Source organism: Eriocheir sinensis, chromosome 14 (genome assembly GCF_024679095.1).
Source record: "Eriocheir sinensis breed Jianghai 21 chromosome 14, ASM2467909v1, whole genome shotgun sequence".
NCBI lineage: Eukaryota > Metazoa > Arthropoda > Malacostraca > Decapoda > Varunidae > Eriocheir > Eriocheir sinensis.
Genome location: NC_066522.1, coordinates 7,083,614 through 7,101,696, shown reverse-complemented (window position 1 = coordinate 7,101,696; position 18,083 = coordinate 7,083,614). Strand labels below are relative to the sequence as shown.

At 45.1% G+C, this 18,083-nt stretch overlaps 1 protein-coding gene across 1 annotated transcript in view; it reads right to left on the bottom strand.

Moving 5' to 3' along the window:
* LOC126998380 (partitioning defective 3 homolog) overlaps positions 1-12,298 on the bottom strand; it is a 108,822-nt gene extending 96,524 nt beyond the window's left edge. Inside the window, exon 1 of the mRNA XM_050859990.1 lies at positions 11,763-12,298. Coding sequence (XP_050715947.1) covers positions 11,763-11,882 — 120 coding nt within the window. The 5' untranslated portion in view covers positions 11,883-12,298. The remainder of the gene's footprint in view (positions 1-11,762) is intronic.
* Positions 12,299-18,083: the final 5,785 nt, after the last annotated feature.

The following is an 18,083-nucleotide window of genomic DNA, read 5'->3' as shown; positions in this document are numbered from 1 at the left end:
TCTCTCTCTCTCTCTCTCTCTCTCTCACACACACACACACACCTTATTTTCTTACTTCCCTATTTGTCTGTCTGTCTGTCTTCCTATCATTATTCGATTCAGTACATCTCTCTCTCTCTCTCTCTCTCTCTCTCTCTCTCTCTCTCTCTCTCTCTCTCTCACACACACCTTACTTTCATACTTCCCTATTTGTTTGTCTGTCTGTCTCCCTATCATTTTGCTTGTTTGTTTGGAGGGGGAAAAAATAAGAAAGAAAGAAGTAAAGTAAACAGACAATAATCAATATACATGAATAAAGGAAAAAGAAAATGTTACTCGGAATGATGAATATAAAACGCACTCCCTCGACCCTTACCTCCCTTTCCCACCATCATCATCATCATCAGCATCATCACCCCTTCCTCCTCTTCTTCCTCCACGGTCGCAATAATGCCTAATGCGAAAATTTTATAAGTAGACGAATGTTCTGTATCTTGCGCTGCGCCTCCTTCCCCAGAGCGCACACACACACACAAAAAAAAAGCAATAAGCAATTTCCTGTTATTTGTTTTGTTTTTCTTTTTCTAGAGTAAAGGAACCTTACTTATTATCATTGGTTGTAGTAGAGGTGATGGAAGTAGTAGTAGTAGTAATGGTGGTGGTGGTGGTGGTAGCAGCAGTAGTAGTAGTGGTAATAGTAGTAGTGGTAATAGTAGTAGTAGTAGTAGTAGTAGTAGTAGTAGTAGTAGTAGTAGTAGTAGTAGTAGTAGTAGTAGTAGTAGTAGTAGTAGTAGTAGTAGTAGGGATGAAGAAGCTAAAAATTGCCTGCTTAATCTACTCTTGCAATGGAAAATGGGAGATGCAGCTTGGTAGTGGTACTGGTAGTAGTGGTAGTAGTAGTAGTAGTAATAATGGTGGTAGCTGAGGGAGATAGACGAAAGATTACACATAATACAGGTTAAGAGAGAAAAAGTGGGCTGTCATGTCCCTCCAATTTACCCCCCCCTCCCCCCCAGGTCTTCCCCCCAAAAATAACTCGATATAGGTACACAGGATTAAGTTCAAAAGGACTCTAAGCATTTCCAGTTTTAAGAAGGTGGAAGAATCTGTGTGGAAGAGAATACACGATCTTTTCTTTCGACTTGTCCAATTCTACCTAACAACAAACCCCCCTCCATCAACCGACCTTCCTCACCCTCCTCCACCTCCTCTCCTCCCTCACTCCATCCCAACATCAAACCTAGCCATGTGGAAAGGTCTCTCTCTCTCTCTCTCTCTCTCTCTCTCTCTCTCTCTCTCTCTCTCTCTCTCTCTCTCTCCAGCATTCCTGCACCAATATCATGCGCAGATTCACTCCAAAACGCAAAGAAATGCATTAAAAGATGACAATAAAACAACTAAACGTGTGAAAATAATGACCAAGAAGTGACGCGAAGGTCGTTTTTTTTCTATCAATCGTGACTTTTTCCATGACTTTAGGAATCTCTGACATAACAAAAAAGGAGGAAGTGCTGAGACTCGACGTGGTACTTTAGGAAATTTAGGTTGACGATGAGGAAATGTTTAGTTGGAAGTTGGATGTCTGAAGTCTAAAGGTATATTTCTGGAAGGGATTGACAAGGAAGTTGGAGAAATAACAATACAGTGAAACGTCGACGAATTACCAGAGAAATACGTTGATAAAAAGAAAGATTATACTACTTCTATTTTTGGATGTCTTAAATCTACATGTATATTTCTGGGAAGGAAGGACAAGGAAATCGGAGAAATAACAATACAGTGAAACGTCGACGAATTACCAGGGAAATACGTTGATGAAAAGAAGGATTATACTTCTATTTTTGGATGTCTTAAATCTACATGTATATTTTCGGGAAGGATGGACAAGGAACTCGAAGAAATGACAACAGTGAAACGTCGAAGGAATACCAGAGAAATACGTTGGTGAAAAAAAATAAAAGGAATATATTTCTAAGGAGGGAGCATACACTATAGCTGCGCGTGACCCCGGTGTTCATCTCCAGAGCATTTGCACTTGACATTATAGTAAGATTAAGTAAATATTCTTGTAAGAAGCAAATACTAAAAAAAAAAAAAAAATAAATAAATAAAAAAAAAGTCTCAGATCAACAGGCATTTCTGGCAAGGATGGACAAAAAATCGAAGAAATAAAAATAAAGATGTCTTAGATGTATGAGTAATATATCGATGAGGAAAAAATTAACAATAAAGGAAGCAGCTCAAGGGCAAAAACACATGAAAACATACAAACAAACAAAAAACGCTAAGCACTGCTCCTAAAAAAGAGTAGTGGAGAGTGGACAAAAGATACACTAAAAAAAAAGGGAAATAAATAAATGACAGTCCAGACTTCCAGATCGACTAGAGAAAAAAAAAGTGGAAGTCGAAGTTATAGCACAACTAAACGGAAGGGAAATCCAAAAGTAATAGGTTCAGTACATTGATAGAAAAACAGTCACATAAATAATAGTTTAGTAGGTAGGTATTCAAGAGAAGATGGCGTCACTATAAACACTTGCCTGCGCCGTGACGGGCTGGGGCCGAATACCATCCCGGCCCCTCAAGCAAGCCTACCGGCGCAATAGGCGGAGACATAAAAAAAATAAATAAATAAATAAATAAAAAAAAAAAAACAGAAAAAAGAAAAAAAAGAAGCAAACACTAAAATAAGAAACACATGACATTCCAATCTTCAAGGTCGACCACATGAACAAGAAAACGATGAAGTCGAAGTTTTATCGTGCATACCCAGGTCCATATAATTAAACGTATCGAGCTCCCATTACGGACGGCGATTACCCAAGCCCACAGAAAAGATTAACCGGGTTTTCATAGGCGTTTTTCCCCGTTCAAGTTCCAGAAGCAGGAGTGTGGAGTCGGAGTCGGTGGAGTCGGCTACTTTTGGCCGGAGTCGGAGTCGGAGTCGGTAAAAGTACCCCCGACTCCGACTCCTTGACGTAATCATTTATCGTGTAATGTAGTTGTGAAGTTTTTTTTTCTTTTACATTACCTGGATGTTGTCTATTTAGAGTACACGTAATTTGGATGTGAATACTTATAAGAAAAAGGCCTCAAGAGAGTCTACCGGCGTTACAGGCATCTAAAAAAAATAAAATAATAATAATAAAGAAAGAAAAAAGATTTGCAATAGAGGGGGAGGGGGCATGGGGCCGGAGTCAGAGTCGCAACTTTAAAATTTCCCGGAGTCAGAGTCGCAACTTTAAAATTTCCCGGAGTCAGAGTCGAGTCAAATTTTAACTGACTCTCCACCCCTCGGAAAATTTCTTAGAAACTTCGGAGTACTAAGATACCCAGGTCCATATAATTAAACGGATCGGGCTCCCGTTACGGACGGCGATTTTCCAAGCCCACAGAAAAGATTATCGGGTTTTCAGAGACGTTTTTCCCCGTTCAGTTTCCAGAAGTCGTGTAAAACTTTCATCAGCGAGTAGCGAGTAGCGGGCATTTTTTATTGTTGTTTCCTTTTTTTTGTGCCCTTGTGCTGTCTCCTTTGCTGTTAAAAAAAAAGGGATCACAACACTCCATGAAAACCCTAGCAACTTCTACGAGAGGCTTTTCAAACAGGCGAGCTGAGGCGCCGGGACGTTTAAAAATACTAGCTATAAATAGAAACTAAAGGTAAAGTTTTGGGCATACGATAAAGCTGCGCGTGGAGTCGTTGCTTATCTCCTTCATATTAACACGAACATAAAACTATAAACCCCCACAAAGAGGCGATTCAGTACGCTTATCACTGCAAACCGAATACAACGTGATCGCTTAATAGTTCCTCCTGATAAGAATATGTGAATGAGAATCAAGTATTTTGTACCCGACTCTCTACGTAGGTACTTCTGAAAGGTTATAGATAAGGAGAACTAACGAGATAGATAGATAGATAGATAGATAGATAGAGAGAGAGAGAGAGAGAGAGAGAGAGAGAGAGAGAGAGAGAGAGAGAGGACAACCATGAACAGACACACCGACACACAATAAGACATGCAGACACAGACAGACAGAAAAATAAGTAAAATCAAAGACAGAGAGACAGTCAGGAAGACTTGGGTGCATAAGACCGGAAAGTGAAAAATGTATGAACACACACACACACACACACACACACACACACACACACGAAGGAAAGATTACAAAAGCCACGTATATTCTTTTTTTTTCTTTTTTTTTTCTTACGAGGAACTCAAATCCTATCTGGTGGTGATATTGGTGATAGTGATGATGGTGATGGTGGTGGTGGTGGTGGTGATGGTGAGGGATTGAGACACTAAACACGAGAAAATGTATTGATAGTTTTTATAGTGATGATAGGATGTAATGATGATGGTGGTGATGGGTGATGCTATGCTATGTGATGAAGGTAGTGGTGTAGGTGACGATGGTGACCAATACACAAGGAAAGCAATAGCAGCAGTGACGATAGTAAAGGAAGTGATGAAGATGGTGATGAAGATGGTGACTGGTGGTGCACATGGAAAGCCAGCAATGGTGTAGTAACAAAAGTGATGGTGATGGTGGTGGTGATGGTGATAGGATAAGGGTGAGAGAATGCGTGTCTGTAAACGATGTAAATTGTATGGTAGTGGTGATGGTGGTGATAGGGGTGGTGGTGGTGGTGGTAGTAGTAGTAGTAGTAGTAGTAGTAGTAGAAAAAGTAATAGGTGTTTTTGTTGTTGCAGTTGTTCTTGTAGTAGTAGTAGTAGTAGTAGTAGTAGTAGTAGTAGTAGTAAACGTAATAGTAGTGGTAATGTTTTTGTTGCAGTAGTTCTTGAAGTAGTAATAGTAGTGGTAGTGGTAGTAGTGGTGGTAGTGGTGGTGGTGGTGAGTGTCGGGTGAAGGGTCAGAGGATTTATAAGGGAAGGGAAGAAGGGAAGGGAAGGAGAGGAAGGAGGAGAAGAGGGAGGAAAGGAGGGAGGGAAGAGGGGAAGGAAGAAGGAAAGGAAAGGGGGAGGAGGGTTTAGGTAAGGGGAAGAAAGGGGAGAAGGAGGGATTAGGTAAGGGGAAGAAAGGGGAAAGGGTGAGGTTGAGGTGATTAGGAGGAGGAGGAGGAGGAGGAGAGAGAGAGGAAGAGGAGGAGATTAGGGTTATGTAAGATGAACCAGAAAAAAGAGAGAGAGAGAGAGAGAGAGAGAGAGAGAGAGAGAGAGAGAGAGAGGAGGAGGAGAAGAAAAGATGACAAAAGAAGAAGAAAAACCTCTTGCACAATATGGAAGAAGGAAAGAGACGAGAAAATTTAATGAAGAAAAATGCAGGAGGAGGAGGAGGAGGAGGGGGAGGAAGAGGGGGAAGAGGAGGAGGAGGAAGGGGAAGAAGAGGGGGAAGAGGAGGAGGAGGAGGAGGAGGAGTGCCTTACTAATGCCTGGCCCTCTGCTCACTAGTAAGGTTTGCCACAGGGGTAAGAGGAGGAGGAGGAGGAGGAGGAGGGAGGTGTCAGCTCTGGAGTGCGATTACAGGAACTGACCCTTGCTCTCTCTCTCTCTCTCTCTCTCTCTCTCTCTCTCTCTCTCTCTCTCTCTATGTCTCAGTGTCTCAGTGTCTCGGTCAGGGACGCTCATTCACCCTTTTAAGAAGAGGAAATACCTTTATGAGAGAGAGAGAGAGAGAGAGAGAGAGAGAGAGAGAGAGAGAGAGAGAGAGAGAGAGAGAGAGAGAGAGAGAGAGATGAAAAAATGGAAGCCTGTGTGGTGCAGGTCTGCTCTCTCCACACACACACACACACACACACACACACACACACACCACTCAAGACTGTTTAGACTGGATAACAACCCTTCACCTCTCTGATGGCACACAGCTCCCTCTCCTCCTCCTCCTGTCTCTCTTAGTCCCCTCTGCCCTCCCGTCTTTTTCTGCCCTCCCTTCACCCTCTATTCCTCTCTCCCCCTTCGCCTCCCCGCCCTTCCTTCACCTCTGTCACCTTTCTTAATCTATTCTTCATCCCTCTCATCCGTAACCTCCTCCTCCTTCTGCTTCCCTTCCCCTTCTCTTCTCTTCTCCCTTGGACTTTTTTTTCCCTTCTCTTCTTTCAATTTTCTTTTCCTATTTTCCCAGCTCATTTTTCCCTCTTCCCTTCCCCTTATCTTCTTTCCTTCACTCCTATCCTCTATTCTCTTCTCTCCTCCATTCCCATTATTTTTTTCTCCACACTGCTTTCTTCCTCTAGGCTCCCTTCACCTTTTCCCTGTTTCTTGCGTTCTTCTTGCTTCCCATGTTCTTTCCATTTCTATCTTCCCTTGCTCATATATTTTTTCCCCTTCTAATCCTTCCTCCACCCTCCTCCATTTCCTCTCTCTCTCTCTCTCTCTCTCTCTCTCTCTCTCTCTCTCTCTCTCTCTCTCTCTCTCTCTCTCTCTCTCTCGGCTTCTCTTCCAACATCTCTTCTCCTTTCCCTTCAACTGCTCTTATTAACCGCCTATCCCCTCTTTCTTAGTGCCACCTTCTCTAACGTCTTTATTTCAAGCCTCTTTTGCCTTGTTTTTCCTGCGTCACCATTCACCAAGAGGTTCAATAATCTTAACCTGTTTCTCTCTGACTGTTTCCCTTCTATTGCTTCATACATTCACTTCTTTTTTTCTGCTTTGAGTCTATTCTTGTTCCTCGTCTCTACTTTCAATGCAACTTTTTTTTTTTTTGGCCTTTCTCATATAGCATCACGAACCTCTACTTCTTTCTTCTTGATCTCATGTTTCATCACCACATTTCATATATATTCATAAGACACATGATCTCTGTTTTCTTTCTTAATATTCTTCCTTGCCACATACTTCCTTATCCCGTCCCCTATTCCTTCTTTTCTCTCCATTCAATCTACTTAAAATACATAATGCTCTTCGATTTCCTCTTATTTTCCCCCTTCCTTCCTCCTCATCTCTTCTATCCTCCCTCTCTCCCTGCCTCAGTTTTCACCTTTCCTCCTCCTCCTCCCCTCTATCGGGCCTCTTTCCTTCCTCTCATCTTACCTCACCTCTCAATCTCCTTCCCTCCCCTCTACCTTCTCATACACTTTTCCTTCTCTCTCTCTCTCTCTCTCTCTCTCTCTCTCTCTCTCTCTCTCTCTCTCTGGAGGTAATATGAAGATGTACAAGTGCTATACACGTTAAAAAGAATGTGTGTGTGTGTGTGTGTGTGTGTGTGTGTGTGTATGCGAGCTAGTCACCCAACCCAGCTAGCTATTCCGACACACGATACAGCTGACACGCGCCTTTGCAACACACACACACACACACACAGACACACGCAGTCATCCTCCACCTCCCACCTGACACATCACATCTGAAAAACAACAGTGCTCTCTCTCTCTCTCTCTCTCTCTCTCTCTCTCTCTCTCTCTCTCTCTCTCTCTCTCTCTCCAAACAAACTTAGCACCATCACCACCACCACCACCTCCATGGAATCATAAATGCCAGCCCACCATCAACACAACTCTCTCTCTCTCTCTCTCTCTCTCTCTCTCTCTCTCTCTCTCTCCAAACACTCCATCATTACCTCCATCACCACTACAACACACCCTCTTTACCAGGCGTCAATATTTTGCCTTAGACGACATAACATCTATTAACAACCACTAGGATATCACCATCACCTGACTCTCTCTCTCTCTCTCTCTCTCTCTCTCTCTCTCTCTCTCTCTCTCTCTCTGCTCCTTTCCCTTCTTGTTCACTTTAAAATCAGAGCACGATAGTCGGGTCGTTGAGAATGGAGTGAAGGGAGGTCGTGAGAGAGAGAGAGAGAGAGAGAGAGAGAGAGAGAGAGAGAGATTACATAGAGCTGCAGTAGCCACACTGACTTAGATTTATTTTACTATGGGGGTGTCGAGAGAGAGAGAGAGAGAGAGAGAGAGAGAGAGAGAGAGAGAGAGAGAGAGAGAGAGAGAGAAATATGAGTCAAATGGCGAGTGAATGGCTACAAAAAAACAAAACAATTAAAAACGAGGAAAGACTGAGAAAATATGAACACAACAATGAGAACAAAAATGCTATGGGAAACACACACACACACACACACACACACACACACACACACATATGCAAACCTACTAAAGTCAATTTTACATCACATACGACATAAAAAAAAAAATGACCAACCACAATACCTAAAAAAATAAACTAAACATTGATAACTTCCACCCAAACAGAAAATAAAAAAGTATAAAAAAAAAGAAAAAGGAAAAAACGAGGGTCGGAAAGCCAGGCACCCAGGCAATAACAAGACCCTCATAAACACATACCCTCCCTCCCCCCCCCCCCCTAGCCCCTCCACACACACCAACCGACTCAACCCACCCACCCAACCACCGCCCAAAAAACACAAACGTATGCCATCCCACCAGCCAGCCAGCCAGACGCGCCGCTGTAAGAGAACGTCACCCCTTGATTCTTTCCTTTCGTAAGCCTTGGTCGTGGTCGTGGTGGTGGGTTCCCAGATGGCCTTGAGAGTTCCGAAGAGAGTAAGCTAGAATGCCACCCAGGCCAGTCCTTCCCTTGCCTTGCCTCCTCCTCCTCCTCCTCCTCTCTCTCTAACCCCCAGCGAAGGTGAAGCAAGGGAGGAGAGGAGAGGAGGTGGAGTGGTGGGTAAGTGGCTAGGTAGGTTGTGGTGATAATATAAGTATGGTAGTGGTATTATGGCTTTTATGCTCTTCTGTGAGGCTCATGATCAGTAATGTATAATAATGTTAATAGTAATAATATTAAAAAAAGGAAAATTGGAATGAATAAGAAAAAGTAGTAGCAGTAATAGTAATAGTAATAGTAGTAGTAGTAGTTAGTGTAGTAATGTCAGTTGGAGGAGTAAGAAGAGGAGGAGGAGGTCAGGTGAAAGAACGACTCACTCAGAAAAAAATCCAAAAAAGAAAAGGAAAAAAACGCTTACGATTACCACACCCCACCTTTAGCCTTACAGCCCCCCCCCCCTCCCTCTCCTGTCCCTCCTACACAAATACCTGGAGAGAGAGAGAGAGAGAGAGAGAGAGAGAGAGAGAGAGAGAGTATAATATGTGTGGGAGGTATACGCCAGGTGTGTGTGTCAGAGTGTGTGTGAGTGTGTGTGTGTGTGTGTGTGTGTGTTCGTCAGTTGGTTAACCTCCCCGTCACAAAGCACACAGCACAAGGGACAAGAATTCCAGTATCACTCCACCCTACAATTTACCTCCTCCCTCTCCCCAAAAGACACCCCAACGCCCTCTTTTCTCTTCCTCTCCCTTCCTTCCTCTCCCTAGATAATCCTCCTTTCCCTCTCTCCTCTTCCTGCGTTCTTCACCTCAACGTTCACCTCCCTTTCCCTTCCCACCCTCCTTCCGTCATAAACAAGAACTGAACGTTATTTATACTCCTGACGTCACAGATTCACGTTTTATTGCTTCTTTTGATGCTCATGTTACCACTACAACCACTCAGCCTCGTCCTTTCCTCCCCCCACGCCCCTGACAAACACACGCAGCCGTTAAAACACAGGAATTCGGAAGCTTCATATTAAGGGATAGTCGTGGGAGGGGGAGGAATGCTATGAGGGTGTGGTTGGGGTGATAAGCGAGTAGGTGGGAAGGTTAGGTTGTGGCGCGGAGGGAGGGAGGTTGAGTGCATGTTTATCAGTGGTGGGAGGTGGAGGGACGGGGTGGGAGGGGGGACAGGTCTGGTCTGGGCGGTGGGTGAGTGGCATGGAGTTTTGGCGCCAAATGAGTTGGGTTGGGTGGGTCCCGAAGTGATGGTCGATGGCCCCTCCCTCCCATTCTCCCCAGTCCCCATCCAGTCTGTCTCCTCCCTCCCTCCGTTCCCTCCCATGCACGCACACAGGGCCCCACTCCACCAATACACCACACAACAAGCTATCAACAAAGCCATCACTGCTATACTCGAAAGAGTCGAAACGTTAACCGACCAAACGAGATTGCCGCACAGCCTGCCACCCGCCCAACCACACTACTATTTACTCATTTATTTGCTCCCTTTTTCAATGTTTTCAAACGCCCCACTGGCAAGCCAACGACCTGCGACTCAGCGCCAACACTCGCTCCCTCCATCCACCCATTCATCGGTATCAGCAGCCAGCCAGTCAGTCAGCCGTTGTTGGTTTCCGCCGCGTCACGGAACACTGGCTAATACTGTCAGAGGGAACAAGGTCGCTATTTGAAAACTGCTAAGATGTGGCTGGCTGGTCTGGGCTCGGCGTCCCTCCCTCCTTTCCTACCTTCCTTGGTCTTGGTCTTGCTTTCCCTCCCCCCCCTATCTCAATCTCCCTCCCTCCGTTTCTCCTCCCTCTCGTCACCCTTCCTTCTTCCTGTTGCTGTTGCCGTGGTTACATCAGGCACGTGCAACATTTTATATCCACTCATTACAAGGACGACGGGAAGAGGGGGGGGAGGGAAACGGGCATGTCAGCTGTACGCACTCATCTCTCTCTCTCTCTCTCTCTCTCTCTCTCTCTCTCTCTCTCTCTCTCACACACACACACACACACACACACACATATACACGCACACACACGGTAGCGTTCATCATTTCCGTGTATCAACAAAAAGGAATTGGCATGTCTGGAATGTTTACAATTTCTCCACTGTTATTCAAACATGCAGTGAAGTTTGGTTGTACAATCCAATTTCTCGATAACTGGCCTACCATAGCCATAATAATATCTTCGGTAACCTATTGTGACATACTTTAATGAGGAATAATGGTGAAATAGAATTATCTTGGCAAATTGGGCATAAGCAAATGTTATTCGTCGATGAGAATGTTTGATGACAATGAACAATGAAAAATGTAAAAGGGGAAGGCGTCAACTATCACATACATCAGTTCCCCATACTGAAATAAGATCTGGAATTTCAAAATATGACATATTTCCTGCCTTTGTCAACGCATACGTTATGTCACGGTTTGGCAGTCACTAACGCACCTCAACATATGGGTCACCTGGCGTTACCTTGCGTCAGGCAGCCACTCAGTCACACAACCAGTCAGTCAGTCTGTCAGACAGCTAGACTGCGACACAAGTTGCAGAACCATTCAGTCAGCCTCACACTCAAATAGCCATGCTGCCACTCAGGAAGGAAGTGACAGAGCCAGTCAGTGAACCACAGCCTATCAGGCAGCCCCACAGTCTGTCAGCCAGTCACAATCAAGTGGTCACGAAATGCCGAATAAAAAAATAAAACTGTCGGCGTCAGACCAAATACGGGCGAGGCGTTAAAATTAAAGCGAGGGAAAAGGAAAACCCCGACCACCACTGGCAACAACGGCAAGGCTGGATGAGTAACACGTTAAAGTCTCCTTCCCTTCCCTTCCTCCCTCGTGGGTCCTGCGGCGCGGCGTGAAACACACAAACACACACACACATCCTGTTGGGCGCCAAATCAAGCAGCGGCCTCCACCTCCTTCCTCCCTTGTGTGTGTGTAGTAGGAACAGACGGCCTCGTCCTCGTTCCCCCCAGGCGCCAAACAAACACGCCGTCCCACCACTGGGTTTCTGTGCTAAGTAAATAGGTCACCGTTGTCCCTCGGGTGCCAGGCACAGCACCGCCCCCACGGGCCAAGCAGCAAGGCCATGGGTGCTAGGCGTGCCGCCCATACTCGGCCCACAGCCCAGTGCCAGGTGTGGGCAGTGGGCAGCGGCGGAAGCGACGTGCCAGAGGTGACCAGCGGGGGGAACAAAGGGTCAGGCCGAGTAGTGTTTCAAAGCCCCACAGCCCGCCACGCAGCCCCAGCCCCTAGCCCTTCAGCAGCCTCCCGCCGGGCATGCAGGGCGCCCCTTACCTTGGCTATGGCCTTCTTGTAGCGGGTGGTGGCCTTCTGCATGAGGTCCCGCACCAGCAACTCGCCCTCGCCGCAGGGAACCACCACTCGCACAGACCCGAAGCACACCGTCACCTTCATCTCGCCTGTCCTCCGGCTGGCGGCGTGCACCTTCAGCGCCACCCTTCAAGCCTTCATGGCCCTCGCAAGGCCACTGCTTTGCCACAGCTCAGGTGTTCTGCTGGGAACGGCCTCAGGTAAGCTCCCTGGGTCCGCCATGTTCACTCTCCCCGCTGGGATATCCTCACCTCGCCAACCACCTGCCCATAATCACAGTTTTCAATCACGCTCACTAACTACAGGACGGGCTGCTAATTCGTGTCCCCCACTCGTTCTTTCAATGCACGGCAAACTTCACACACGTTTCGTTAAATCCCACAGTGGACGGAGGCTCCTTCATAGTGTTAGCGCTCACAAACCGCCGCACTAACCCCTCCCGCTGCTGTGTGACAACTGAAGGCCAGCGCGGAGAGGAGGCGGCGCGGCGTCCCCTGGCGGCGACTCCTCCTCCTCACGCCGAACACTCGCACGTGAACGGTGAACCGTCTCAGCGAGGCCCCTGCCGCTGCCACATCTCACTCATTCACCCTATTACCCCTCTAGACCTGTGTCACTCTTAAAGACAACTACAAAATGCATTATGATTCGTAGCTACGCATTAAGCTGCCGCGTGTGAGTCTTCCCCATTGAGTAGCGTGAAGTGGCCGCAGACTCGCAACTGTCGCCACCACACACGCCGCTGCCACCCGCCTACCTGGCCTGCCTAACTCCGTTTTCCTGTTGGTGTCTTCAAACAGCCAAGGTTACGGCGCCGTGACTGATGACTACGTCTTCCCTGTCAGTGGTTTCTGTCGCCAGGTATCACTTTGAATGGCGGCATTTCTGTCCAGGTGTGTGCTCAGCGGAAGTGTCTTTTTAGGTTACCTGTTACCTGATTTCCCGTGATTGGCTGTATATTGCATTTTCCCGCGCCCCAAGGACAAGGTCAAGAGAGGTAACGCGTGATTAAACTTTAATTAGTTTTCTAATTGCATTAATCAATTTACGTTAGCTATTCCTTGTAACTTCATGATAAAGTCCCACCAAAGATATATATACACGTGAATAATAAAAACTATGTAAATTAATATATTTGAAGGTATATTAACCCACAGCCATAACATCGTAAATATTTGTCATATGGTGCAAACGACATAAATAAAGGAAACCAAGCAAGAGAAACCGTATATTAGTGATTCATTCATTACGCATTCCGGGCGGGCAGTTACGGGATATGCGACTGGGGAGCCGTATTCACTTTCACCTCTAGGGAATGAAGGGACAGCTTGTGAACCTGAGTGTGTCTCCTCGCTCTTTTGAGGCTAACCATATTCAACACCTCACCAGGCAACGTGTTACGTGGCAAGGTGTAAGGGTGGCGGAGGAGATGCAGCAGGATAATAAAGTAAGTAAAGCTGAGGGCATACGCTATGGCTGGGCGTGGCCTCAGTGCTCATCTCCGTCGCATTAGCCCGACAGTGCTACATAAATATTCCGACAGTGGAAGAGAGAGAATGTGGACGGGCAAGTCTTTATAAGGTGTAAAGGTGGATGAATGCGCTCTCTCTCTCTCTCTCTCTCTCTCTCTCTCTCTCTCTCTCTCTCTCTCTTTTAAATTCCTCGAAACTTCTCCTTTTCACGTAAAACTAATGCATAATGTATTTCGACAGCAGAAAACAATACGACGGACGAGGAGAGAAAGGAAAAACGATATGCCAGTGCGATGGTGGGAACGTGGCGGCGAATACAGAATGACAAACAAAATATATAACGCAAGAAACAATATACTGATGACACACAGCTGATAACGCAAGAATTGATGTATCTACTGATGGGCGGTTGAACACAGATATACGAAACTCTTAAATATAAACTCCACATATATGAATTAGAGGGTAGATTTCTGGTATAAGTGGTATAAGTGGTATTATTATTACTGTTCCTTCTAAGTATACGAGAAAGGATGAATGACGCGAGGCAGCAAGTATTTACCTGTTCCGTTCGGCTCAGGTGAGAGTTGGAGAGAAAGTCTTTGCAATGGGGAGAGAATTTTTGCATTCAATCCCACTTCTGTTTGATTTTTTGTTTATTCTAGTCCCCGTGGTGTAGAGGGTAGCACGCCAATACGTAGCTTAGAATCTGTGTGCCTGAACCGCAGATAAGCACCGAGGCCACAGCGCAGTTATAGTATATATGTCCCCAACTTTACCATTGCCTATATTCTTGTGTGGTATTCTTCTTTACTCATTTTTATTCTCTATTCGCGTGTGGTAATTCCATATTCTTTGCTCATATTGTTCACTGTTAAGATGGTATAATTATGTCTGTCTGTCTGTTCCTCTATTTATCTCTATATCTCTCTATCTATCTATCCATCTATATATCTGTCTAGTGGAAAAGAAAGTCTATTTGCAAACAAACTTACATTAGATGAAGTAAATCAATGAAATAACAACAACCAAAAAAAAAAACATTGATGAGTTCTCTTGATTATGATTATCGATAAATTTAGGTAAAGTTTACATAACAACGCGAAGATGCATATAGACATGTAGAGGGGATAATGCAACTATGAGCTATCCCAGGACAGCTCAAGGGCAATGATGATGGATTAGTTAATTGTAGCGTCTGTAGAGGAAAACAATGAGGCAAACTTCAAGGCTAACGCAAATAAAGAACCATGCGTCGAGGAAGCTGAAGTGTGTGTGTGTGTGTGTGTGTGTGTGTGTGTGTGTGTGTGAGGAGTCGCCAGTGCATCGTCAGTAAATCTTGTCATCGAATTCTGGGAAGCATCTGTCTGTCTGTCTGTTCCTCTATCTATCTATCAGTCAATCTGTTCATCTGTCTATCTCCCTATCTATCTATCTATCTATCTATCTAGTGAAAAAGAAAGGCCAAACTATGTATGTAAACGTAACTGAGGAAAAATAACTATTGCTGCCACATACTGTACTCGTATAAGAAGAAAAAAATATATTGTAAGGGAAACTTATCAACTCAGCCTGCACATATATATTACTTTTTTCTTGTTTCTTATCATCACATACTAACATTACATTCCCAAACTACTCTACTGACGTTCTTCTTCCAAGCCGTTCTGACGTGTAGCAATATAGTCATAAGGTGAGTAACGGGAAACCCTTTTATCGATCGTTATGTCAGATTGAAAAAAGATAGCAACTCCAGGTGTGTGTGTGTGTGTGTGTGTGTGTGTGTGTGTGTGTGTGTGTGTGTGTGTGTGTGTGTGTGTGTGTGTGTGTGTGTGTGTGTGTGTGTTATTCATCGTCAGCCTCCTCCAACGGAGGAAAAAGCTTGAGGCCCAAAGAAGCATGATCATCAAGTCTCTCTCTCTCCCTCTCTTCTCTTCTCTTCTCTTCTCTTCTCTTCTCTCTCTCTCTCTCTCTCTCTCTCTCTCTCTCTCTCTCTCTCTCTCTCTCTCTCTCTCTCTCTCTCTCCTCTCTCTCTCTCTCTCTCTCTCTTCTCTCTCTCTCTCTCTCTCTCTCTCTCTCTCTCTCTCTCTCTCTCTCTCTCTCTCTCTCTCTCTCTCTCTCTCTCTCTCTCTCTCTCTCTCTCTCTCTCTCTCTCTCTCTCTCTCTCTCTCTCTCTCTCGAGCGGTCATTTGATGTGTGTGTCTGCTACAGAGGTGTATTGAAAGGTCACACAGACAGACAGACAGTCAGTCAGACAAACAGACAGGCAGACAAATAAATGTATTTTCTTCAGTTTTTCATTGCAAGGTCGACGTGTTCTTTTATAAATCTTTTGTTTAGCTCTGGGTCTGTCTTTTAACATAAACACACACACACACACACACACACACACACACACACACACACACACACACACCACTCTGGTAACTCAGTGGTAAGGCTCTGCACTGCCAAGCTTCGCGGTCTGGCAGGCGGAGGTTCCAGCTCCGCTTAGGCCGGGATTTTTCCACTGACAAGGACCGGTTAGTCAGTTACCGTCACCCCCTGAGCAAGGGAGATGGGGTGTGTGGTGTATAAAGGTCCCTGCAGTACCCAGAGATCGACTAATGATCCTTGCTCTAACCGGGAGGGTACTGCCTGGCGATGACGAGTCCAGCCCGTGACCAGGCCGTGGGTGAATTACACACACACACACACACACACACACACACACACACACACACACACACACACACACACACACACACACACATGAGGCTAATTTTTTTTCTTCATTTGATATATATTCGTTTCCAATCTATAAACCAAAAGGTGTCAAGACTTTTTATGAGGGTTCACAATTCACTACACACACAGAGCCTGCATGCACTGTCAGCCCTTTCGTCAGCTTGCTCGCTCCTATATCCATCTGTCTCTGCCTGCCTCCTTGTGTTCCTGTCTGCTTTTCTCTCTCCTGTACTCCTGTCTATCTGCCTGCTTTCCTGTCTGCCAGTCTCTGTCTGTCTTTGTCCGTTCCTCTGTCTCACTGTCTGTCTGTGTCTGCTTGTCTGCTTTTGTTTATTCTCTGTCTCTCTGTCTGCCTGTGTTTGTGCCCATCTGCCTTTGCCAGTCTTCCTGTCTATCTCTCTGTCTGTCTCTACCTCTGTCTATTTCCCTGCTTTCCTGTCTCCCTGTCTGCCTTTCTGCCTGTTTCTCTGCCCATCTGCTTCTACCAGTCTTCCTGTATGTCTGTTCCACTGTATATATGCCTCTGCTTGTCTCCCTGTCTGCATGTCTGTCTATCTGCTTATGGCTGTCTCCCTGTCTCTGTCTACCTGTTTCTCCCTGTCTGCCTGTTTCTCTACCTATCTGTCTCTTCATATATATATATATATATATATATATATATATATATATATATATATATATATATATCTATATATATATGTCTTTATCTTTCTTCCTCTCTCTGTATCTGCTTGCTTCCTTGCCTTCCTGTTTGCCTACTAGGGGTCCCTGTCACACTTCCCGGGCCTCAGCTTTCACAAGTGTCTTACGGAGTGATAAAGGATGATTGCGTCGCTATCAGTGCGCCAACGCGATAAGGCGAACTTTACCTCCCCCCCCCCCCCCCCCTTCTCGGTCCTCATGCTCCCTGGACGTTTGTTCGATATTACCTTTGACCTCAAGGTTTGTTTTCCTCTGCTTGCACCCTGTAGCGTTTATGAGCTTTCTTGGCCAATAGTGTTCAGCTATCAGCCGTGTGGTAAAGGATCGGAGCGTGTTATCAATAGCTTTGGGCAATAAGTCGGGTTTCTTCCGCAACCGTCACCTTCCTTATCTTTTACTTGCATACGTCAGCTTCTATTTGCGTTTTAATTTCCGTCGCGTTGGTGTTAGGAAATGTGGGGGAGAGGATGCAAACAACAGCAGCAGCAACCCCCCCCACCCCACCCCACACACACACCAACAACGACGATGAAGACGATGACGACGACAAAACTAACAACAATGATAATAACAACGATGATAATGATAATGATGATGATAATGTTGATGATGATGATAATAATAATAATAATAATAATGATAATAATAACAATAATAATAATAATAATAATAATAATAATAATAATAATAATAATAATAATAATAATAATAATAATAATAATAATAATACAACAACAACAACAATAACAACAAAAGTAATGATAAGGGTTACCAATTCAAATCAATCCAATAATAACAGAAATAATAATCAATAGAAAAAGAAGAAAGAAAAAAAAACATGCAACCCCCAGGTGTCAGTCAGCACGAGACGAGAGACACCTGCGAGAGGGAACATTAACACACACACACACACACACACACACACACACACACACACACACACACACACACATCCTGTTCGGTGGGCGGTTGACTAACGCGTGACGTCACCACACTGATTCACGGCGTCGGGGAAGTTGGGTGGAAGTCTTGCACCGCCTACGGCTCCTCCTCTTACCCTGCGGCACGCCACCTCTCGCCACCTGCCTTCCTGTCTGCCTGTCTCTCCGCCTTGCCTTGTGTCTCCCAGGTCGTCTCATTCTCCATACTTGCCTATTGCCTGTATATCGATTTTTCTATCCATATTTTCTCGTTTCTATATTCCTGTCTGTCTCTTCACATTTCTGGTTCTCTTTTTTGTCTCCTTCTTGGGCCATCTTCGTTCACATATGTCCAATAGTTCCCGTCTGTCTGTCTGTCTCTCTTCATACTTGTCTGATTGTTCCTGCCTGTCTGTTTCTCTCTTTCTCCTGTCTGTCTGTTCCTTTATTCTTCCTATCTTTCT